The sequence below is a fragment of the Salvelinus fontinalis genome, chromosome 18, assembly GCF_029448725.1.
Source record: "Salvelinus fontinalis isolate EN_2023a chromosome 18, ASM2944872v1, whole genome shotgun sequence".
Lineage (NCBI taxonomy): Eukaryota > Metazoa > Chordata > Actinopteri > Salmoniformes > Salmonidae > Salvelinus > Salvelinus fontinalis.
In genome coordinates, this window is record NC_074682.1 from 9,040,877 (window position 1) to 9,066,886 (window position 26,010).

The 26,010-nt window shown below is 42.0% G+C and overlaps 1 protein-coding gene across 3 annotated transcripts in view; it reads right to left on the reverse strand.

Moving 5' to 3' along the window:
- Window positions 1-1,147: 1,147 nt before the first annotated feature.
- Window positions 1,148-26,010, reverse strand: part of LOC129814911 (chemokine-like protein TAFA-2) — a 187,479-nt gene continuing 162,616 nt past the window's right edge. For 2 of the 3 annotated variants that reach the window (XM_055868065.1, XM_055868063.1), the window contains exons 4-5: window positions 25,347-25,471; window positions 1,148-3,830 (exon numbers count right to left, since the gene is read on the reverse strand). In XM_055868065.1, coding sequence (XP_055724040.1) covers window positions 3,819-3,830; window positions 25,347-25,471 — 137 coding nt within the window. In that variant the 3' untranslated portion in view covers window positions 1,148-3,818. Of the gene's footprint in view, window positions 3,831-25,333; window positions 25,472-26,010 lie in introns of all 3 variants that reach the window. The other variant, XM_055868064.1, reaches the window with a different exon arrangement.

The window sequence follows — 26,010 nt, forward strand, 5'->3', positions numbered from 1 at the left end:
CTACAAATGACCATTTTAGTTGGTTGCCCTTTATGACAGTAAAGGTGTACTAGTACTGCTGCACTGTGGGTCGCTCAAGCAGCAGGACCAGATTCCCTGTTTACTATTTTACAGCAAAATATCAACAACAACAAAAAAATATGTTTTATTATTATTTGAAATTGCCATGCACATTTCATCATAAAAAGGGGGGGGGGAGAGTGCCATTTATAGTCTAATCCTGTCCATGAATTACTTGCTGGGTATAGAAATCAAAATATTGGGTTGATGGTACAGCATATCAACAGAAAATTCTAATTTGGATCCATCTCTGGATTTGGCATTGTTGAGATCGGAGCTCTTTGATGAACACAACTCCAAATGAATTCCGAGTGCTTTTCCCCTTCAATTATTCCACTATTTGCAGGACTGACTAATTGTAAATTAGTTCCAGTGTGGATCCTTGGAAAATTATATTATGCTAATAGCATTACCCTTGCCTTACACAAGACATGTCCCACGGAGAGGCTGTCTGGGACTGTGACACCGATGTAAACAGGATTTTTTTTGGTTACACCATCTGAATATAAATCATGTAATCTAAGGGAATGAATGCATAACGCTGACCTCTGTGACAGTTCATGGTTTCCCAGAGAATGAAAGGATTTGAGCTTTAGCAGTGGGAGAGGTGCTATGACGTCAGTGCAGTAAGATTCAGTTTCACTGACATCTTCCCTTTCCAAGCAGTTCATGGTTTTCCATTCTGACCTTTGTGTTCAAAATGCATCATCAACCCTCATGACAGAACAACGTAAGAATGATCACTTTTAGTGTTGTTGTTATCCGGCCTCACAGTAAGTTGGACATACAGTACTGTGCTGATATAGCTCAAACAAGTGCCTGTAATGTGGCAGTTGTATGCACAATCCGGTGTTGAATTTCTTTCATTGTTATTTTGTCTGTACGTTATTTGGTTGTCTTGGAAAGGTGACGTTGGCGATTTCGTAAAATGTATCGAGTTGTAGAGACATTTGAAACTATGATACAAAACCAAACCCTTTCTCGATTCAGTGACATCCTTTTGACATAGGTTTATTGAGATAATACTGACACTTTTACTCAATGTTGGTCACCAGGCTTTTAAAAACAGATATTAAAACAGTTGGAGTTCAGCTGATGTCATTTTAATTGGTTCGTTGAAACCATGGTGCCTTTACTTCAAGCACTGCAACATAGTAGTTAGTACTATCTTTCACTGTGGCATCTCCTTCCATGTCTCAAGTCTTCAAAAGCAGACCTGACAGTCCAACAGATTTACTAAAACCAAACACTTAATTCGTTAAAAAAATTAAAAGCCTTAAAAAGAAGAGATGTCTGCTTCGTACTGTTAAAAATAAATGGATATGCTTATAATCTAAATCTCGAACACAAACACTTTGTTTTGGAGTCATTGAGCTCTCTGTGGCAAAAAGAGGAAAAATATTTGAAAATGTCACGTCACATGTTTCGCATGAAGGTTTATCTTGCTTGCATAATCCACAGTTTTTGTTTTTACTGAATAAATACCTTGCAGGTTTGGATCTCCTACTGTAGCAGTTCATTGGAGGAAAAAACATAAACAATAATGGCTAGGAATTGGATCTGATCAGTAGTCCAGTAGTCTGGATAGGTGGTTCTATGGGATCTGATCAGTAGTCTGGATAGGTGGTTCTATGGGATCTGATCAGTAGTCTGGATAGGTGGTTCTATGGGATCTGATCAGTAGTCCCGTAGTCTGGATAGGTGGTTCTATGGGATCTGATCAGTAGTCTGGATAGGTGGTTCTATGGGATCTGATCAGTAGTCCAGTAGTCTGGATAGGTGGTTCTATGGGATCTGATCAGTAGTCTGGATAGGTGGTTCTATGGGATCTGATCAGTAGTCTGGATTGGTGGTTCTATGGGATCTGATCAGTAGTCTGGATAGGTGGTTCTATGGGATCTGATCAGTAGTCTGGATAGGTGGTTCTATGGGATCTGATCAGTAGTCCCGTAGTCTGGATAGGTGGTTCTATGGGATCTGATCAGTAGTCCCATAGTCTGGATAGGTGGTTCTATGGGATCTGATCAGTAGTCTGGATAGGTGGTTCTATGGGATCTGATCAGTAGTCTGGATTGGTGGTTCTATGGGATCTGATCAGTAGTCTGGATAGGTGGTTCTATGGGATCTGATCAGTAGTCTGGATAGGTGGTTCTATGGGATCTGATCAGTAGTCCAGTGTCTGGATAGGTGGTTCTATGGGATCTGATCAGTAGTCCAGTGTCTGGATAGGTGGTTCTATGGGATCTAATCAGTAGTCCATTAGTCTGGATAGGTGGTTCTATGGGATCTGATCAGTAGTCCAGTAGTCTGGATAGGTGGTTCTATGGGATCTGATCAGTAGTCTGGATAGGGGGTTCTATGGGATCTGATCAGTAGTCCAGTAGTCTGGATAGGTGGTTCTATGGGATCTGATCAGTAGTCCAGTTGTCTGGATAGGTGGTTCTATGGGATCTGATCAGTAGTCTGGATAGGTGGTTCTATGGGATCTGATCAGTAGTCCAGTGTCTGGATAGGTGGTTCTATGGGATCTGATCAGTAGTCCAGTGTCTGGATAGGTGGTTCTATGGGATCTAATCAGTAGTCCATTAGTCTGGATAGGTGGTTCTATGGGATCTGATCAGTAGTCCAGTAGTCTGGATAGGTGGTTCTATGGGATCTGATCAGTAGTCTGGATAGGGGGTTCTATGGGATCTGATCAGTAGTCCAGTAGTCTGGATAGGTGGTTCTATGGGATTTGATCAGTAGTCCAGTTGTCTGGATAGGTGGTTCTATGGGATCTGATCAGTAGTCTGGATAGGTGGTTCTATGGGATCTGATCAGTAGTCCAGTGTCTGGATAGGTGGTTCTATGGGATCTCATCAGTAGTCCAGTAGTCTGGATGGGTGGTTCTATGGGATCTGATCAGTAGTCTGGATAGGTGGTTCTATGGGATCTGATCAGTAGTCCAGTGTCTGGATAGGTGGTTCTATGGGATCTCATCAGTAGTCCAGTAGTCTGGATAGGTGGTTCTATGGGATCTGATCAGTAGTCCCGTAGTCTGGATAGGTGGTTCTATGGGATCTGATCAGTAGTCCCGTAGTCTGGATAGGTGGTTCTATGGGATCTGATCAGTAGGCCAGTGTCTGGATAGGTGGTTCTATGGGATCTAATCAGTAGTCCATTAGTCTGGATAGGTGGTTCTATGGGATCTGATCTGTAGTCCATTAGTCTGGATAGGTGGTTCTATGGGATCTGATCAGTAGTCCAGTAGTCTGGATAGGTGGTTCTATGGGATCTGATCAGTAGTCCAGTGTCTGGATAGTTGGTTCTATGGGATCTGATCAGTAGTCCAGTAGTCTGGATCGGTGGTTCTACGGGATCTGATCAGTAGTCCAGTAGTCTGGATAGGTGGTTCTATGGGATCTGATCAGTAGTCCCGTTGTCTGGATAGGTGGTTCTATGGGATCTGATCAGTAGTTCAGTTGTCTGGATAGGTGGTTCTATGGGATCTAATCAGTAGTCCAGTAGTCTGGATAGGTGGTTATATGGGATCTGATCAGTAGTCCAGTAGTCTGGATAGGTGGTTCTATGGGATCTCCAAGTCAAGTCTCTGCTCTGCATCCATTCAGTGGAATTTCAGTGTTTCCTTTTTCCCCCTTATTGGTCCCTGGTTCCATCCCACAATCCTTCAATACAGTCTTCACATCCAAGAAGTCCCTGTGGTTTCTGTCAAGGAAGAGATGACTGATGCCAAGTCTTCAGATCCAGGACAGACAGCACTATCGTGTGACCTGTAAACAGGGGAGATAGCAGGATGTTAATTTAATACTAATGGACAACGCTACAGATTAAACTAGGATTTGGTGCTATTTATGACACATGGCAGTGTGTAAAAACCTCAGTCAATCTGACCCCGCTGCTGGACTACAAACCCATGATAAGAAGATTGAGTGATTAATTACACAACATGGATGGAGCGTTGTTTATTCCAAAAGGTCCATCTCTAAGTACTAAGCACCACACCACACTGTCTATTACTGTGTAAATCCATATCTGTCTTAATGTGTCGATCAATCTGCCAAACGTGCTGCATACACCAGGCTGTGTTTGAATCCCCAGCTGTCACGACCATCACCCACCTGTCCTAGGGTGTCCGAGTCAAATAGTGTAGTGTAGTGTAGTGTAGTGTAGTGTAGTGTAGTGTGGTGTATGTCAGAAGTGGTACAGTAGGTCTGGTAGGTCTTATATAATAGATGTACTGTACACACGGTAATGGTGTAGATTGATTTCAAAACATGACGCACATGATCCATTTTGACACCCTGCAAGCATAAGTATTTCACTGAATATTAATCCAAAGGGCCTTCACAAAGTACAGTAACTATGACGTGTGCCATCTTTGCTGTTTTCATGGTCATAAAAGGAATGTTGTCCTCTCTTTGGTGTTTTGCCCTTCAAGTAGAACACACATTTAGAGCCCTAGTTTAATTCAAAAATAGAATTATAGGTTCAGGGGTATGTCATAAATATTTTTGCTATTTTCACAATCGGAATATAGGCGCAGTAGCTGGCGGTGGTGTGAAAGGGCTGGTTTTTGATGAATAAACACGTTGTGGGTGTGTCAAGGCTTGACTTCTCACTCGCCAATCAGAACATGCTCCATGGTTAAATATGTGGTTGCTTCAAGTTGTGTATTTACGGTCTTTTATGTATTGCGTTGTCATCAACTCCAATTCGAATGTTATTCCGTTATAGCCTAGTTTGTTAAATAGCCTGCCTCATATTTGCTCAATTGTATGTTGAACATGTTTGCAGTCCACATTGTTCTAATTGTATTGCTTCAATATGGAAATACATTGATAAACATAGGCTTTAGCAATCGCACTGATAAAGGGGCTAGGACTACTGTAAATTGCAATTGGGACATATACATGACAAACGTAGTCAATAAGCAAGATTAAATTCACTAGGCTATTGATAAGTTCTAAAAAGACAGTGTATAACTAATACAATTATAATGAAAATTAAACAACTTATTTTAAATAGGCTGTCTAAATACAGTTCCAGGCACCATAATTGCTCCCCATGGGTGTATAATACAGACAGGGCAACTTAGACTATGGAGGGTTTTACGCACATCTAAACTTTTCTCTAGAGCTGGATAAAGATCCAATATGAAGAGAAAGGGGGAATGTCCACTCACAGTTATACTGCTCCCAAATGTAATGTTTTATCAACACCATGGAACCATTTTACAGATCATATTTGCACTTCTCTGGAAATAGCAGATGAAATTGCATTCGAGCAATTTACAGTGCCTTCGGAAAGTATTCAGACCCCTTGACTTTTTTCCACATTTTGTTACGTTACAGCCTTATTCTATATAGATTAAATTATTTTTTCCCCCTCATCAATCTATACATACCCCATAATGACAAAGCAAAAAAATGAATGTTTTTTTTAACTATACAAACCTGAAAAAATAATTTACATAAGTATTTAAATTAAACTTTATTTGCCACATGCGCCGAATTACAAGTGTAGACTTTACCGTGAAATGCTTACTTACAAGCCCTTCACCAACAGTGCAGTTCAAGGAGAAAATATTTACCAAGTAGGCTAAAATAAAAAGTAATAATAATAAGTAACACAATAAGAATAACAATAACGAGTCTATATACAGGGGGCACCGGTACCGAGTCAGTGTGCAGGAGTACAGACTTGTTGAGGTAATCTGTACATGTAGGTGGGGGCGAAGTGTCTATGCATAGGTAACAAACAAACAGCGAGTAGCAGCAGTGTACAAGAGGGGGTAGGGGTCAATGTAAATTGTCCAGTGGTGATTTTTATGAATTGTTTAGCAGTCTAATGGCTTGGGGGTAGAAGCTGTTGAGGAGCCTTTTGGTCCTAGACTTGGCGCTTGCCTTGCGGTAGCAGAGAAAACAGTCTATAACTCGGGTGACTGGAGTCTCTGATAATTTTATGGGCCTTCCTCTGACACAGCCTATTATATAGGTTCTGGGTGGCAGGGAGATTCGCCCCAGTGATGTACTGGGCCGTTCGCACTACCCTCTGTAGCGCCTTACGGTCAGATGCCGAGCAGTTGCCATACCAGGCGGTGATGCAACCGGTCAGGATGCTCTCGATGGTGCAGCTGTAGAACCTTTTGAGGATCTGGGGGCCCATGCCAAATCTTTTCAGTCTCCCTGAGGGGGAAAAGGTTTTGTCGTGCCCTCTTCATGACTGTCTTGGTATGTTTGGACCATGATAGTTCGTTGGTGATGTGGACACCAAGGAACTTGAAACTCTCGACCCGCTCCACTACAGCCCCGTCAATGTAAATGGGGGCCTGTTCGGCCCGCCGCCTTTTCCTGTAGTCCACGATCAGCTCCTTTGTCTTGCTCATATTGAGGGAGAGGTTGTTGTCCTTGGTGATGTGGACACCAAGGAACTTGAAACTCTCGACCCGCTCCACTAAAGCCCCGTCAATGTAAATGGGTGCCTGTTCGGCCCGCCGCCTTTTCCTGTAGTCCACGATCAGCTCCTTTGTCTTGCTCATATTGAGGGAGAGGTTGTTGTCCTGGCACCACACTGGCAGTTCTCTGACCTCTTCCCTATAGGGCATCTCATCGTTGTCGGTGATCAGGCCAACCACTGTTGTGTCGTTAGCAAACTTAATGATGGTGTTGGAGTCGTGTTTGTCCACGCAGTCATGGGTGAACAGGGAATACAGGAGGGGACTAAGTACACACCTCTGAGGGGCCCCAGTGTTAAGGATCAGCATGGCAGATGTGTTGTTGCCTACTCTTACCACCTGGCGGCGGCCTGTCAAGAAGTCCAGGATCCAGTTGCAGAGGGAGGTGTTTAGTCCCAGAGTCCTTAGCTTAGTGATGAGCTTCGTGGGCATTATGGTGTTGAACGCTGAGCTGCAGTCGATGAACAGCATTCTCCTTTTATCCAGGTGAGAAAAGTGTGATTGAGATTGTGTCATCTGTGGATCTGTTGGGGCGGTAAGCGAATTGGAGTGGGTCTAGGGTGTCCGGGAGGATGCTGTTGATATGAGCCATGACCAGCCTTTCAAATTACTTCATGGCTACAGGCGGTAATCATTTAGGAAGGTTACCTTCGCTTCCTTGGACATGTAGGTATTACAGACTCAGTCAGGGAGAGGTTGAAAATGTCAGTGAAGCCACTTGACAGTTGGTCCCTGCATGCTTTGAGTACACGTCCTGGTAATCCATCTGTCCCAGCGGCTTTGTGAATATTGACCTGTTCCTCAATGCCATTGGATGAATCCCGGAACATATTCCAATCTGTGCTAGCAAAACAGTCCTGTAGTGTAGTATCCGCGTCATCTGACCACTTCCGTATTGAGCGAGTCACTGGTACTTACTGCTTTAGTTTTTGCTTGTAAGCTGGAATCAGGAGGATAGAATTGTGGTCAGATTTGCCAAATGGAGGGTCTCTGTTCTGCCGGTGCATGGAAAATCCCGCCAGCTCTATATTGTCCGTTTCTTCGTTCAGCCACATCTCGGTGAAACATAAGATGTTACAGTTTTTAATGTCCCGTTGGTCGGATAATAGTAGGTCATCAATTTATTTTCTAACGATTGCACGTTAGCAAGGAGAATGGAAGGCACTGGGAGTTTACTCGCTTGCCTCTGGCTTCTCAGAAGGATCCCTGATCTGGGTACCCTTTACCGGCGTCTTCACGCAAAAGGCGTGGATCTGGGCCTGTTTCAGTAAAAGCAGGATATCCTTCTCGTCGGACTCATTAGAGGAAAAAGTTTCCTCCAATCCGCAGTGAGTAATCTCTTTTCTGATGTCCAGAAGTTATTTTCAGTCACAAGAGACGGTTGTAGCAACATTATGCACACAATAAGTAAAAAAATTATTTACACAAAATGCCAAAAAAAATAACAAAATTGCACAATTGGTTGGGAGAATGAAAAACGTCAGCCATGTTCTTCGGGGCCATCTTTATCAGACCCTTTACTCAGTAGTTTGTTGAAGAACCCTTGGCAGCAATTACAGCCTTGAGTCTTTTTGGGTATGATGCTACAAGCTTGGCACACCTGTATTTGGGGAGTTTCTCCCATTCTTTACTGCCGATCCTCTCAAGCTCTGTCAGGTTGGAAAGCTGCACAGCTATTTTCAGGTCTCTCCAGAGAAATTTGATCGGGTTCCAGTCCTGGCTCTGCATGGGCCACTGAAGGACATTCAGAGACTTGTCCCGAAGCCAGTCCTGTGTTGTCTTGGCTGTGTGCTTAGGTGCGTTGTGCTGTTGGAAGGTGTTACGCACGCCTCTAAGAAGAGGGAACTCAACTCCCCGTGAAGTGAAAGAGATATTGGACTGTAGGTGCGAGAAAGGACGACAAAAGGCAGATTTGACCGTTTACTAGGACTTTATTCCTTTACACGGTAATATGGGGAAAAGGGGCTGGACGGAACCAAAGCAAAGGGGGGGGGGGGGGGGGGGGGGGGGGCTTTGACATTTACTTTCTTTGCTTTGGTTCCGTCCAGCCCCTTTTCCCCAAATGGGCCACTGAAGGACATTCAGAGACTTGTCCCGAAGCCAGTCCTGTGTTGTCTTGGCTGTGTGCTTAGGTGCGTTGTGCTGTTGGAAGGTGTTACGCACGCCTCTAAGAAGAGGGAACTCAACTCCCCGTGAAGTGAAAGAGATATTGGACTGTAGGTGCGAGAAAGGACGACAAAAGGCAGATTTGACCGTTTACTAGGACTTTATTCCTTTACACGGTAATATGGGGAAAAGGGGCTGGACGGAACCAAAGCAAAGAAAGTAAATGTCAAAGCCCCCCCCCTTCTAACCTGCCTACCCACTACTTACCTAACTTAGCACCACCTGGTGCACTAACCAAAATACAGGGGGTGGTCCGCCCAGGTCTTACCTAGTGTGCCTAGACATTGAATATACTACGGGTATATGTATGCCCGCGGGCCTCTTGCCTAAGCACTCCCTAGGTGCCTTCCCCTTCCCCCCTGGGAACAAATGAAACAGAATATCAAACAATTACTCAAACAAACTAATAAACAAAGGACATCAAATAAGCTCTAGCTGAGCAACAATCTCACACGGAACATACCAACTGCTCCCAGCAACAACTAACACAGTACATACCAATGACCAACATGCTATAACCCTCAGCCATCAACCTCCTCTCTCAGAAATGATCTATATAACATTCAATCTCTCCAGCAATGATCTCAACCTACAATGATCTAAGCCTGCCTATGATCTCTCTCTTCTGAACAACAGAACACTGGCTTTTGTAGCTTCTGAAGGCATTGGTAATTCGAGACAGCTGCGTCTTGACGAGGGGGCGGGGTCAGCTCTCCAATCATCAATTGGGGCCGACCAATCAGCTGCTTGGGGAGAATTTCAGAAAGCCATCTCCTGAAACACACACACTCAAATACAAACTACAAAACAGAAACTGGGGAACGTAACAGAAGGTGAACCTTCACCCCAGTCTAAGGTCCAGAGTGCTCTGGAGCAGGTTTTCATGAAGGAACTCTCTGTACTTTGCTCCGTTAATCTTTGCCTCTATCCTGACTAGTCTCCCTGTTCCTGCCGCTGAACATCATCCCCACACCATGCATCACCATAGAGATGGTGTCAAGTTTCCTTCAGACGTGACGCTTGGCATTCAGGCCAAAGAGTTCAATCTTGGTTTCATCAGACCAGAGAATCTTGTAGGTGACTTTGGCAAACTTTAAGCAGGCATTCATTTGCCTTTTACTGAGGAGTGGCTTCTGTCTGGCCACTCTATCACAAAGGCCTAATTAATGGAGTGCTAGAAAGATGGTTGTCCTTCTGGAAGGTTCTCCCATCTCCACAGAGGAACTCTGGAGCTCTATCAGCTTGACCAACGGGTTCTTGGTCACCTCCTTGACCATGGCCCTTCCCCCCCGATTGCTCAGATTGACTGGGCGGCCAGCTCTAGGAAAAGTCTTGGTGGTTCCAAACTTCTTCCATTTAAGAATGATGAAGGCCACTGTGTTTTTGGGACCTTGGATGCTGCAAATATTTTTTGGTAATCTTCCCCAGATCTGTGACTTGACACAATCCTGTCTCGGAGCTCAACGGACAATTTCTTCGACCTCATGGGTTGGTTTTTGCTCTGACATGCACTGTCAACTGTAGGACCTTATATAGACAGGTGTGTTTCTTTCCAAATCATGTCCAATCAATTGAATTTACGACAGGTGGACTCCAATCAAGTTGTAGAAACATCTCAAGTATGCTCAATTTAAACAGGATGCACCTGAGCTCAATTTCGAGTCTCATAGCAAAAGGTCGGAATACTTATGTAAAGTAAATAAGGTATTTCTGTTTCGCAGTACATTCCTAAACTGTTTTCACTTGTCATTATGGGGCATTGCGTGTGGATTGATGAGAAAAACCAATAATGTAACACATTTTTGAATACGGCTGTAACGTAACATAATGTGGGAAAAGTGAAGGGGTCTGAATACTCTCCGAAGGCACTGTACATTCTGAACATAAACCAATGGATGGTGAATCTTTCTAATAAAACTTAGTTTTTTAATCAAATTAAACAAAAAACAATCAATTTGTTTTTTAAAACAACAACATTTCTAAATAGGATTGGGTCAGAAGCATGATATTATAAATCACATCTTCAGCAGGAGGCATGGATGTTTGTCCTATCCATTGATGGTTTATTAAAGAGTATACAGTAAGCCTACAATAGGCCTAGTTACAACAAACATTGGCTTCAACATGGAAATACTCATCTGCACACATTGCATTCACATTTCGAAAATTCACTGTGTGTTTGAGCCATTGACAATTGGACATTGCCCAAACGTTATAATAAGATTAGTTTACCATCGCCATTGATATGATCTGTTTGTGACTTTGCCACATGAAAGATAAACAAACGAACAGGGAAATATAGCCTAGACTACAAGCGGATTCAACACCAAGGAAAAACAATAATTAGTTATTAATCGTAATAACTTGATGTTCCTAAACATTTCCGCTAAAACCACCTTTTGGTAAATCTTAAATATCACAAGTAGTGCTGCTTGAAATTGACACATTGGTGTATGTTTTTAATGACACGCTTTAAATATTTCCACCCTCCCACCTCAGCGCAAGCGAGCTGATATAAGACAGGTAAATTACCAACTCTGGTGTTAGAGCTGGAAAATGCCAGTGCGCCAGTGTTTACATGCCAAAATTGCAAACTATCATGCGTTTGCCACTAGCGCCGCCTTAACAGCAGCTGAAACTAGAGCCCCTAGTATACATAATTATAAGTGGGGCTTGTTATCAGAGAGTGGCACACACATGCATAGGTGTTCCTATTTGTGTCTGGGCACCTATTAGTGTCATTTAATTACCGAGTGGCAGGGGCTCCACGGTCTTGGCCTGGAAAGCGCCACAGTGTCAGGTAACATGAGGTGTCAGTGCCCCACAGCACACTGTTCCAAGGTATGCCTCATCCCAGTCGGCCCATGAAGGGTCTCACTCTCTAACAGATTTCACACACACAAACATCTAACAACTAGAAATACATTGGCCTGTAATTTTGTGTTCACGGGCACTGAAACAGGGAACATAAGACTCACCCCTCGCTGTTTCAGGAGGCACAGTTTAATCTTCACATGGCAGTGACACTCGTCAGGATGCTGGTTGTGTGTGTATGTGCGTGTGGAGAGGAGTGACTGTGTGGTTTGGTTCCATTCCAGGACACTGCGTGAAGTCTTCAAACAGAAGAGGCTCAATGCGTACAAGCCAGCAGGTTCTCCAGTCTCACCATTAGCTACACCACAGATTGGCAAAGCATGTATCTTACAGTACGCAGCCACTAGAAGAATTAAATGCCAACAAAGTGGATAAGTCCGAGTAACCAGACCCATATGACAACAAAAGGTGTTACATATTCTTGTTATATTGCTATGCTGCTCCATATTGGAATTCTGGTTATATCCACGCAATATGTGATCAGATATAAACACCTAGAGAATCATATCATGAAAAACAATTTGCATGCTAGTTATGTGAGAGCAGTTTTGGGTGCTGATATGAGGGTTTTGTGGAGGAGACCGGGGTTACCAGTGGGCGAACCACACGAACGGAAAGAAGAACAAAGGAGGTTTTGATGCTTAAGCTGTGTAGGCTTATAAAGGGATAAAAGACCACACTTGACTAGTCAGGCTCAAACTAACCCGATTCAAAGCTTCACGGACAAACAAACAAATGCTTACCACTGATAAAGAAGCCCAATCTTTGTTATTTTGATTTTGTTCTCTACTTATTGACTGTACGGATTTCATAATCTTTTAGGGGTTCTAGGCAGTGAAATACAGTAAATTATTGGCTTGCCTACAGAAAGTGTCTTGTCTATCTGTGAAAGCTGTAAAAGAGTCATCAAAAGGTGGAGGGTCTCATTCCACTGTCTTTACTGGTGCCCTAAAAGCCCAAACTCCAGAGTCAATCTCAGATTTCAGACAGAGCCTAATGGGCCTTAAGAAACAGATCAATGATCGATACAATGATTTAGGGCATCTTTCAGGCGATATATTGACTCCTTCGGTATTGATGGAAATACCAGATGGTTTCTTTTATCTCCCAAACTATTAAAAGGATGTATATCAGCCATACTCAAAAGGCAGATGGCTAATTGTTATTTTGGGGGGGGACTCAGTCAGGCTTTTGAAATGTGGTAGTGCATAGGCAGTTATCCTGTTGGAATGTCATTGACTGACAGACATTAGAAAGCTATTTATAACCTGTCAGAAATGTCCAGTTGATCAGTTAGCCCATGTTAGCTAGCAGGTAAGTTCAGCTAACCAGCTATCTACATCTTGTACTTATCATGGCCAGATCATGTGCCCAGGGGCCTTGAACCCCAGGGAGCATTGATTTTGTTGATTTTGATTTTGTTGAGTCACTCAGGTATCATATGAACACAGATAAGATATGGCAAAATCTGTAGAATTGCAGGAAATAAGCTTTAAAACTGCTAAATGTTCTCTAGACCAACAAGAGGGGTGTGACATTATTTTAAAAGTTTGGGGTGACATGGGTCGTGATTTGGGGGTTTGTTACTACGCCGATAAATTACAATATCCATCCGGACCGTTGCCAATTTGTGTGACCAGACCTTCTCAAATAGTAGTATCCCTACTGTATATTATATAGAGTCTATAGGTTACCAGTGTTTCTACATGGTGTATGGGTGGGGGTCCATTTACAGCAGCCAATACAACAGTGAATTGTTATGTACTGACAATGTGTCAACAAAAAAAAGTTTCACTAGCACAGACAGCTTAAAACCTCTTAAGGATCGGCCCCTTTTTTTCAATTTTCGCCTAAATAGACATACCGAAATCTAACTGCTTGAAGCAAGGATATACATATTATTGGTACCATTTGAAAGGAAACACTTTGAAGTTTGTGAAAATGTGAAAGGAATGTAGGAGAATATAACACATTAGATCTGGTAAAAGATAACACAAAGAAAACCCAACTTTTTTTTTTGTACCATCTTTGAAATGCAAGAGAAAGGCCATTATGTATTATTCCAGCCCAGGTGCAATTTATATGTTGGCCACTAGATGGCATCAGTGTATGTGCAGAGTTTCTGACTGATCCAATGAACCATTGCATTTCTGTTCAAAATGTTGTATCAAGACTGCCCAAATGTGCCTAAATTGTTTATTAATAACTTTTCAAAACTGTGCACTCTCCTCAAACAATACCATGGTATTCTTTCACTGTAATAGCTACTGTAAAGTGGAAAGTGCAGTCAGATTAACAAGAATTTAAGCTGTCTGACAATATCAGATATGTCTATGTCCCGGGAAATTTTCTTGTTACTTACAACCTCATGCTAATCGCATTAGCCTACGTTAGCTCAACCGTCCCGCAGGTGACCCTCCAATCCAGAAGAAGTTTTAATTAAATTGCTGTTAGAGGCACATTGTCTGTGGTAAAAATGAAATGGAAAAGCTCATTTGTGTAAATGTTTGGTCTGAAATTGTTTTGAAAGGAGGATATGATTTCACACAGCTTTACATATTGAATCATACACATTACTTTGGGCCCACATTTACATTGCCATTGCCATGATATCATGTAATGGGATACATGAAACTGTTAGCAAACTTTACACTCGAACTATATAACTAAAAATATGATGTGAAAGGCATCATACCAGCTGTATTTCTTCTGTATTTTGAAAGATAAATATACTGAAAACTTGATTGCTGACATAGAAAACATTTTGGAACTATATCAACAATGGACTAATGAAATAAATACTAAAATATCATTTTTGGTTTTCCTTTAACCCTCTCAAACCTGTAAAATGTATTTTTTTTATCAAACTACAATAGGATTTGATTGACACAGTGGGATTGACATAGTAGTATCTGCACTAGCATTGAGTTCTCAACCCCGTAACATCACGTGTGGCAAGGCTTATAAAAAGTTAACTCTTACATGACAGTGTACCTACTGTATACAAACAACGACCATGGGTCCTAAGGTCCCGGATTCATTCAAGCTATACCACTCAGCTCTTAGTCCAAACACAGTAAGCCCTTTGTATAGGTCTTATACAACCTTACATCTTCTCATCACCAACATCCAGGTAATTATTTCTAAAAGTAACAGAATTAATATCTTCCTGAGAATTGGCTCTGTGCACCGCTTGTTAGGTGTGATGTGTGTTGATTGATATGATGTGAAAGCGGGGGTGAGGGTATGACTCATGACATTACTGACAGGCTCCTAACACCCGCACTCTTAGAAAAAGGTGCTATGTAGAACCATACAGGGTTCTTTGGTTTGTCCTCATAGGGGAGTCCTTTTTGGTGCTAGGTAGAACCCTTTGCAGAGAGTTCTACCTAAAACCCTATATGTAGGGTTCTTAATAGAACCCCCTGTATATGGTTCTACCTAGAACCCTCTATGAACAGTTCCACCAGCGTTATTAACCTTTACAATTAAATTATTTATGGCAATATATTATATACAGTACCAGTCAAAAGTTTGGACACACCTACCCATTCAAGGGTTTTTCTTTATTTGTAGTATTTTCTACATTGTACAATAAAAGTGAAGACATCAAAACTATGAAATAACACATATGGATTCATGTAGTAACCCAAACAGTGTTAAACAAATCAAAATATATGTTATATTTGAGATTCTTCAAGGTAGCCACCCTTTGCCTTGATGACAGCTTTGCACACTCTTGGCATTCTCTCAACCAGCTTCATGGGTTTGTCACCTGGAATGCATTTTAATTAACAAGTGTGCCTTGTAAAAAGTTAATTTGTTTGAGCCAATCAGTTGTGTTGTGACAAAGTGTGACAAGGTAGGGATGGTATACAGAATATTTAGTTTTATTTGGTAAAAGACCAAGTCCATATTATGGCAAGAACAGCTCAAGTATGCAAAGGGAAACGACAGTTCATCATTACTTTAAGACATGAAGGTCAGTCAATCCGGGAAAATGTCAAGAACTTTCAAAGTTTCTTGAAGTGCAGTGGCAAAAACCATCAAGCGCTATGATGGAACTGACTCTCATGAGGACTGCCACAGGAAAGGAAGACCTATGGTTACCTCTGCTGCAGAGGATAAGTTCAATAGCGTTAACTGCACCTATAGTTACTAGCCTCAGAAACTGCAGCCCAAATAAATGCTTCACAGTGTTCAAGTAACAGACACATCACAACATTAACTGTTCAAAGGAGACAGCGTGAATCAGGCCATGGTTGAATTGCTGCAAAGAAACCACCACTAAAGGACACCAATAAGAAGAAGATACTTGCTTGGGCCAAGAAACACAAGCAATGGACATTAGAGCGGTGGAAATATGTCCTTTGGTCTGATGAGTCCAAAAGTGAGATTTTTGGTTATAACCGCCGTGTTTTTGTGAGATGCAGAGTAAGTGAACGGATGATCTCAGCATGTGTGGTTACCACTGTGAAATATGGAGGAGGAGGTGTGATGTTGTGAGGGTGCTTTGCTGGTGACACTGTTGGTGATTTATTTTGAACTCAAGGCACACTTAACCAGCATGGCTACCACAGCATTCTGCAGCGATACGCCATCTGGTTTGCGCTTAGTGGGACTACAGTTTGTTTTTCAACATGATAATGACCCAAAACACACCTCCAGACTGTGTAAGGGCTATTTGACCAAGAAGGAGAGTGATGGAGTGCTACATCAGTTGAACTGGCCTCCACAATCACCCGACCTCAATCCAATTGAGATGTTTCGGGATGAGTTGGACCGCAGAGTGAAGGAAAAGCAGCCAATAAGTGCTCAATATATGTGGGAACTCCTTCAAGACTGTTGGAAAAGCATTCCTCATGAAAAGCATTCCTCATGAAGCTAGTTGTTAGAATGCCAAGCGTGTGTAAAGCTGTCATCATCGCTACTTTGAAGAATCTCAAATATAACATATATATGGATTTGGTTAACACTTTTTTGGTTTCAATGTCTTCCCTACTATTTTACAATGTACAAAATAGTAAAATAAAGAAAAACCCTTGAATGAGTAGGTGTGTCCAAACTTTGACCTTTTCTGTATATCATAAGTCCTTTCGTTGAGGGCCTAGTTATACCCAGTGCTTAATTTGAGCCAGATCCTGCTGGAACAGGATCCGGCACCTCTCAGTTTTGGACTGTTTTGTTCCAGAACCTATTTGTCAGGAATCGGTACCTCTCGTGCAATGTAAAAATCACATAACTAGATTGAAATTCCCTTTCTATGATCTCTCCCCTTCTGCTCTCATAGACACGAGCCTGCGACTTTCATCTCTTCAGCATTGCACTTCATAATTTATTTTCCTAATAGAATCATAGTTTCGCAAAGGGTTCTGGAGGCGCTGCCAAAGTTATAGAGCCACAGTACTGCTGTCTGTTCTGAAAGAACAGTGGCAACAAAAAAAATACCACAGAGGATCGATGGCTTATTTTACAAATAGCCTAGCTGGGGAGTGTAGTCCGATAACAAGGCATAGCCTACAGTCGGAAACACTCTGCAATCTGTCAGTGAACAAACAGCATGCAGACAAAACTGGCTATTCACAGTATTTCAAATAGCTTTCAATCGTGGGAAAACAAAGGTTGGAAAGCAAATGGCTCCTGCTGAAAAGAGAAGAATATCTAATACTCTAATATGTCAGCTGGAGGCTACCAAAATATTTGATCACCTTCCAAATATTGTTTTACAAAGTAAAACAAGAAAGAGGCTTTTCGAATGAGAGCATAGGCCATCACCAGCAAGTGAGCTGCGCATCAATGGGAGTCAGTGAAACTAAAAAAAAATGAGGACCATCATTTCCTCTTCATATTTTAGCATACAATATGTGTCTCCACACACCTAGCCTAGGCTAATGATGGATTCAAGACAAGGTTGTTTTCATTGATCTCAGATTCTCAGTCAGCGTCAAAGTAGTGTGTCATTTCGATCATTTGTGCAGTATTATGGTGCTTTCAAGACAACTGGAAACTTAGAATTTTGGGGGGGAAATTATGACGCCTGTGATCTTCAGGTTGGAAAGTCTGAGCTCTAGAAAGAGGCCAGAGTTCCTCACTTCGAATTCCCGAATTGGATGACCGTTCAAAAAATAATAATCCCAGTCGGGGCTCGTTTTGTCACAATTTCCCAGTTGTCTTGAAGGCACTGAAGTCAGAAGTCAGAGTTTTCCCAGCTCAGAGTTCCCAGTTGAATGCGGCATTAAAACAGATTATGCCAAGTCTCCAGTCATGTAAAATTAATGAAATGTGTTTATAAAAAGCCCAAAATCTACCAGACCCTAGGCCAAAAAAAAGTTTCCCATGTTTGCAACTTCTGTAAGTGCCTCTACTCGTCTATGCCACTAAGCAAATGCGATGCTATATATTCAAAGCTTTATTATAGAGGTGATATTTTTCTCATGCGTTCCGTTACCTCAGAGCTCCCCAGGTCACCCCACTCTTGCTCTCACTTTTTGTTCCGGCACTTCCCGATTTACAAAATAAGCACTGGTTAAACCCTAACACAGTTGTGTTAGGAAACCCCTGGTTTTACAGGTCACATCAGGCATACGAGACCAATTATACTGACTTGCAAAGTTATGTGTAATTCCTATTGGAATCCAGCCAGAGTTTTGATATTTAACAAGAGGAATCACCCGCAACATGAATTCAGAATCACTGCCAGAATAGGGAGGGTTGAATAATGAGACAATCTCAACGATCTAAATTGGAACAACCATCCCAGTAACCGGTGCAATAAAGTATTTTATCTATCTTTGTGTAGCATAAAAATTCATCAACCAATCAATGTACAGTTGAAGTCGGAAGTTTACATACACCTTAGCCAAATACATTTAAACTCAGTTTTTCACAATTCCTGACATTTAAACCTAGTAAAAAATTCCTGTCTTAGGTCAGTTAGGATCACCACTTTATTTTAAGAATGTAAAATGTCAGAAAAAAGTAGATAAAATTATTTATTTCAGCTTTTATTTCTTTCATCACATTCACAGTGGGTCATAAGTTTACATACACTCAATTAGTATTTGGTAGCATTGCCTTTAAATTGTTTAACTTGGGTCAAATGTTTTGTGTAGCCTTCCGCAAGCTTCCCACAATAAGTGGGTGATTTTTGGCCCATTCCTCCTGACAGAGCTGGTGTAACTGAGTCGGGTTTATAGGCCTCCTTTGCTCACACACGCTTTTTCAGTTCTGCCCACACATTTTCTATGGGATTGAGGTCAGGGCTTTGTGATGGCCACTCCAATACCTTGACTTTGTTGTCCTTAAGCCGTTTTGCCACAACTTTGGAAGTATGCTTGGGGTCATTGTCCATTTGGAAGACCCATTTGCGAGCAAGCTTTAACTTCCTGACTGATGTCTTGAGATGTTGCTTCAATATATCCACATAATTTTCCGTCCTCATGATGCCATCTATTTTGTGAAGTGCACCAGTCTCTCCTGCAGCAAAGCACCCCCACAACATGATGCTGCCACCCCTGTGCTTCACGGTTTGGATGGTGTTATTCGGCTTGCAAGCGTCCCCCTTTTTCCTCCAAACATAACAATGGTCATTATGGCCAAACAGTTCTATTTTTGTTTCTTCAGACCAGAGGACATTTCTCCAAAAAGTACGATCTTTGTTACAAACCGTAGTCTGGCTTTTTTATGGCGGTTTTGGAGTAGTGGCTTCTTACTTGCTGAGTGGCCTTTCAGGTTATGTCGATATAGGACTCGTTTTACTGTGGATATAGATACGTTTGTACCGCTTTCCTCCAGCATCTTCACAAAGTCCTTTGCTGTTGTTCTGGGATTGATTTTGCACTTTTCGCACCAAAGTACATTCATCTCTAGGAGACAAAACATGTCTCCTTCCTGAGCAGTATGATGGCTGCATTGTCCCATGGTGTTTATACTTGCATACTATTGTTTGTACAGATGAACGTTGTACCTTCAGGCGTTTTTGAAATTTCTCAAAAGGATGAACCAGACATGTGGAGCTCTTCAAAAAAATGTCTGAGGTCTTGGCTGATTTCTTTTGATTTTCCAAAGATGCACTGAGTTTGAAGGTATGCCTTGAAATACATCCACCGGTACACCTCCAATTGACTCAAATGATGTCAATTAGCCTATCAGAAGCTTCCGAAGCCATGACATAATTTTCTGGGATTTCCAAGCTGTTTAAAGGCACAATCAACTTCTGACCCACTGGAATTGTGATACAGTGAATTATAAGTGAAATAATCTGTCTGTAAACAATTGTTGGAACTTGCGTCATGCACAAAGTAAATGTCCCCTACCATCTCGCCAAAACTATAGTTTGTTAACAATACATTTGTGGAGTGGTTGAAAATTGAGTTTTAATTTCTCCAACCTAAGTTTATGTAAACTAATTGACGTCAAATGTTTTTTTTGTTTTTTTGCATAATTCTCCTAACCTGCTACATGAATTACCATAATCTGCTGGGTAAATTCACCTAAACCTGCTATGAAAAGTCAATTATTACAAAAAGCACTATCCCTCAAAATGTCGTTCATTTGCACAATGTCTCTCATTCACATTTGCTTACATTTGCAAACTCACCAAAAATGACATTCGGTAGATACTACCTATACTTGTATGACTTTATGAGCTAGATTGCCTGTCTTTGCAATTAGTTTATTTTCGTTTGTGCACGTTAGCATATTTAGCTAGCAAGCTCTATGTAAATGCACTAGTACTTGTGCTAATTTTGTTAGCATTCTATATAGTAATAGACGCCCAATGGGCTTTTTTTGCGTTTTAAGCGCCTCATTGTGTACTAAAACGGTAATACCTTAATTCTGTGGATGAGAAAAGGACGGTATGACGATGTGAAAATCTGGACACCTCCCAACCCTAGTACTGTAGCAGCCACCTGCACCCCAGGCCGCATGCCTCTATGCCTGCCTGCCTCTCTGCCTCCCTCTTTGAGAGAGAAGAGGTATACATTATTAACTTGACTAAAATAAAAAGGTCTGCCTCGTCCAAGCCCTCAGCACAATGAATAATGGAGAAGGCAGCTCAAGTACAGGTGTTTGGTGAGTCAAACACTGGGCCGTGATTGATGGCTCTGGGCCCACTGTGTCACAAACAACCCCCTCCTAACCCACCCCACGCTCACCCTAAAGCACAGACACACATAGCCTCTATTAATCTCTGGAAGTCACCCTATCCTGCTCTGAACATCCACCTGCATGGCTCAGCTTGTTTATTGTTGAGGTTTTTCTTCTTCTCTTTTTTGCCAATGTTGTTTCCTCGCTGACTCTCTTCAAGTTACATCCAAGACCACTCAAATGTTTTCAAAGGCAGGCCCCGACCCAAGCCTGTTCTCAAATCCAAGTGCCAAATGCAAGTGGGTCAGATGGAAGCACAAGAGTTTTCTGTACACCAGTAGGCAGGCAGGAAGAAATGTTTAAGAATAATGTTGGCGCTCCTAGGTGGGCATGTTTTCAGCCCTTGTAGGAGCTGGGAAATACAGTAGTCTTAGCCTTAGACGTGCATGTTCTATTTCAGGAGGCTTATTGTTCATCTTCATCACCAGAGCCTACTGTCAAGCTGTCATATGTACACTATATATACAAAAGTATGTGGACACCCCTTTAAATGAGCGGATTCAGCTATTTCAGTCACACCCGTTGCTGACAGGTGTATACAATCAAGCACACAGCCAGGCAATCTTCATAGACAAACATTGGCAGTAGAATGGCCTTACTGAAGAGCTCCTGAAGAGCTCAGGGACTTTCAACGTGGCACTGTCAAAGGATGCCACCGTTCCAACAAGTCAGTTCATCAAATTTCTGGCCTGCTAGAGCTGCACCGGTCAACTGTAAGTGCTGTTATTTTGAAGAGGAAATATCTAGGAGCAACAACGGCTCAGCCACGCAGTGGTAGGCCACACAAGTTTACAAAATTGGACCGGCGAGTGCTGAAGCACATAGCGCATAAAAATAGATTGTCCTTGGTTGCAAGACTCACTATTAAGTTCCAAACTGCCTCTGGAAGCAACGTCAGCACAAGAACCCATCGGAAGCTTCATGATATGGGTTTCCACGGCCGAGCAGCCGCACACAAGCCTAAGATCACCATGCGCAATGCCAAGCGTCGGCTGGAGTGGTTTAAAGCTCGCCGCCATTGGACTCTGGAGCAGTGGAAACAAACGCGTTCTCTGGAGTGATGAATCACGCAACCTGCCCAAATCACGCGACCTGCCCAAATGCATAGTGACAAGTGTAAAGTTTGGTGGGGCTGTTTTTCATGGTTTGGGCTAGGCCCCTTAGTTCCAGGTGAGGGAAATCTTAATGCTACAGCATACAATGACATTCTAGACCATTCTGTGCTTCAACTTTGTGGCAACAGTTTGGGGAAGGCCCTTTCCTGTCTCAGCATGACAATACACTCATGCACAAAGTGAGGTCCATACAGAAATGGTTTGTCGACATTGGTGTGGAAGAACTTGATTGGCCTGCACAGAGCCCTGACCTCAACCCCATCAAACACCTTTGGGATGAATTGGAACACAGACAGCAAACCAGGCCTAATTGCATAACATCAGTGCTGACCTCACTAATGCTCTTGTCGCTGAATGGAAGCAAGTCCCCGCAGCAATGTTCCAACATCTAGTGAAAAGCCTTCCCAGAAGACTGGAGGCTGACACAGCAGCAAAGGGGGGACCAACTCCATATTGGTGCCCATGATTTTGTAATGAGATGTTCAACGAGCAGGCGTCGGCATACTTTTGGTCATGTATTGTACTTCAGAATGACACTTTTCTACAAAAATGTAATTGGATGAATAAGTGCATAAGTGTGTGTGTGGGTGTCTCTCACTGCAATCTCTAGATACTGTTCTTTCAAGATACACATATTTTACAGTATCTCAGTAGAATTTAGCCTTTTTGATCGTATAAAATTCAAATATATTGCTCCCTACAGATACAAACACTTTTCAGCCACACAATCTATAGTTGGTAAGAAGGGCTTATGAGTCTAGGAAATTCAACACGTGTATGCGTGAGCACAGCAATTTTCTAGAATATTGAACTGTTGGCTTTCATACTTTTTGAATTCTCAGCGCAGCTCAAGCAATTTCTACAACTGTGAACACATTCAAATGAAGAGAGGACGTGTACCGGATCCACTTTGGTTTGGAATTTGCGGAGAGTTTCGCGTTTGGGCTGTGCGTGCCAGCGGATGGCGTCTCAGAGCCATGTAGCTATGTCACAATGGAACGCCGGACTGTCGCATCTCAGCGTCCGTTGACTTTGACTTATACTTTACAGTTGGTTATGTAGAAGATTACTGAAGATTCTATGTCATGGTGGGCTTTAGAGGAAGCAAAACCTGTATGTGTGTTTAATAATAAGGGTGTGAACTACCGTTTAAACGAAATTGGGATTATTAACATACATTTTTTCCCCCCTAAAATCCCTAAATTAAAATCATAGTGCAGTTTTCAAAAAACGACCACACTACTAAAAAAATAAAAAATAAATGCTGGGTTAAAAACAACCCAGTGTTGGGTAAATAGTGGACAGAACACAAGTTGGGCTATTTTTGACCCAGAGAGTTGGGTCACTTAGTTGGGTTATTGAGCTATGATCCACCGGGTCAGATCAGAAGACTGGAGGCGTGGCTTAGTATAGGCATGGCTTTCAGATAGTTTGTTTTGGCCACCCGTGAGAGTACATTTATTTCCCTTTAATCTGTTCTGTTTTATTGTCGACACATATTTTGATTGAGCACTGAAACTGTAGTTTAATGATGTTTACGCTAGGTGATTTTCTCAAGTGCCTATGTGTATCCCAATGTTGGGATAGTTAGCATTTTGTTATGATACTTAAATAATACTGTTATTAATTGTATATTAAAATGTCATGTGCAAGTATATTGAAGGGACATTAGAATGTGCAGTGTATAAACATATATTACATTTACTCTCACAGGTTGCCAAAAATACCTTATTTTTGCACCCATGAGAGTAAATTTTATTAATGTTCATCATGTTAAGTTTTTACACTGCAAATTTCTATTTTATATTTTAGTACTTCACATATTTTAATATCATTTTTTTTAACGCTATTATGTAAATATTCTAACAAATTGTTAGAATTGTTTTTAACTCAGCATTTTTTTGAGTGCACTAACAGGACAATTTTTTTATGAAACAAATACCTAATGCAACAATGATGTAAACTTAATAGGAGATACTGTATGCATCTGTCAAATTATTATTATTTATTATTATTATTATAAAGCGCTCCGCACGTCATCGTCGTTCACAGTTGGAAAAACGGCAAGGGAAGGCAAGCGACGGCAGCGAAGTGCTCCCGCACATTGGCTATCCGGGCTATCTGCATTGGCCTAACGTTATATCCTATTTTGACTTTGGTCCATGTTGTTCTTCAAATTACCGTCTCTGATAAACCCACACTATATCAAATAAAATCAACCTTTACTTGTAACATGTACAGGATACAGAAGGTGTAAACCCTACAGTAAAATGGTTACTTGCATAGTGGTATCTTCTGTTTAGACATGTAGCTAGCTAGCTAAGCAATGAACCATACTCCCAACTCATAATGTTATACCATGCATGAATCTGCAGGTATCCAAAGATAACCAACTAGGTTCGATGTTAGCTAGCTAGCTTTCATTAGGCTGTAACTAGCAATGCAAATGGCTCTGAGATACGAATAATATTACTACACAGATCCTACACGTAATGTTAGCTAGCGAGTAATCTGTTGATCTGTTCAACACTCCCTCGCTTGCTACATGACTCCACGTGCCATTCCACAGTTCTGATGTCCTCACCACCACTCCACAACGCAGAAAATAGTAAAAACAAAGAAAACCCCTCAATTAGTAGGTGTGTCCAAATTCCTGACTGGTACCGCAGATAGACGTACGCATGTGTGCCTTGTCCCATAGGCCCAGGGCTTATCAGCTAAAACCTTGGATCTGGCTCCCCAGTGGGTGGGAATTAGCCCCTAATCTATGCCCTCGAAGGCCCACCCATGGCTGCCCCCCTGCCCAGACATGTGAAATCTATAGATTAGGGGCTACTTAATTTATTTCAATTGACTGATTTCCTAATATAAACTGTAACTTAGTCAAATCTTTGAAATTGTTGCATGTTGCGTTTATATTCTTGTTCATTATATGACTACTGTAGATAGAACTTCATTTCCCCCTAGCGGTCATTCGCAATAGGACCATATTCTGCATTGTGAATTCAAATGGAATTTTTAGAATTTTTGTTTTAACTGAAAAACAATTTTTGGGGGCAGTTTAAACGTTAACAAAAAAAAGTGTGTCACATCCCTAGTGTGTTTATGTGTGTGTGTGTTTGTGAGTGCATGTGCCACGTGTGTGTGTGTGTGTGTGTGTGTGTGTGTGTGTGTGTGTGTGTGTGTGTGTGTGTGTGTGTGTGTGTGTGTGTGTGTGTGTGTGTGTGTGTGTGTGTGTGTGTGTGTGTGTGTGTGTGTGTGTGTGTGTGTGTGTGTAAGTGCACATGTGTACACGTGTACACCTATGTGTACATACAGTGCCTTCGGAAAGTATTCAGACCCCTTGACTTTTCCACATTTTGTTATGTTGCAGCCTTATTCTAAAATATATATATTTTTTTATCCCTCATCAATCTACACACAACACCCCATAATGACAAATTGAAAACGGGTTTTTAGACATTTTTGCAAAAACTGTATGTGTTATAACGATGCATGTGATGCATTTTCTTACATTATGCACCCACCTTCGTCGTCTTTACTTTGTTTCCTGTACTGCAGCTCCAGCCTTTCAGGTCAGGCAACACTTTACACTCCTCCCCATCCATACATGGATGCATCTGGCACCACCACTTCTGGGCAACTATGGATGCTGCAAGAGGCAAAGAGAGAGGAACGCAACCAGTTAATCTGTGCACATTACAAGGCGGTGAAAAGACATTTCCTCTACTAGACTACTGTAACAACTGAACCCACAACAAGACATCTGTTTCTACAAACATGTCAGTGAGAGTGAAGCCTTTTGATCCATGACTGACAGTAGAGCAGAGAGAGATCCTCCATGACTGCGAGCTGACTGCCTGGCTGCCTGACTGACTGGCTGAGCAGTGTGTTTCCAGAAGTGAATTCCAGGGTGTGGGTCAATGTTAAGCTGATGAACAAAGTGGCAGGAGGGCAAAACACAGACTGGCACAGTGGGAGCAGAACAGGCCTCCAAGGTCTACAGCTGCCTCTGAGGACACCTGCAGAGGGTAGGGTTTCCCTTGACATTTCTAAAGCTTCAGTCAGTGGTGTCAAGATGGGAGGAAGCTGCTGTCAGAGCCATTACAGTACAGAGGATAGGGATCGATTCACCTGTCGCAGGGGCCTCTGTTGACATGATATTAAATGACCTGGCCCACTATACTTCAA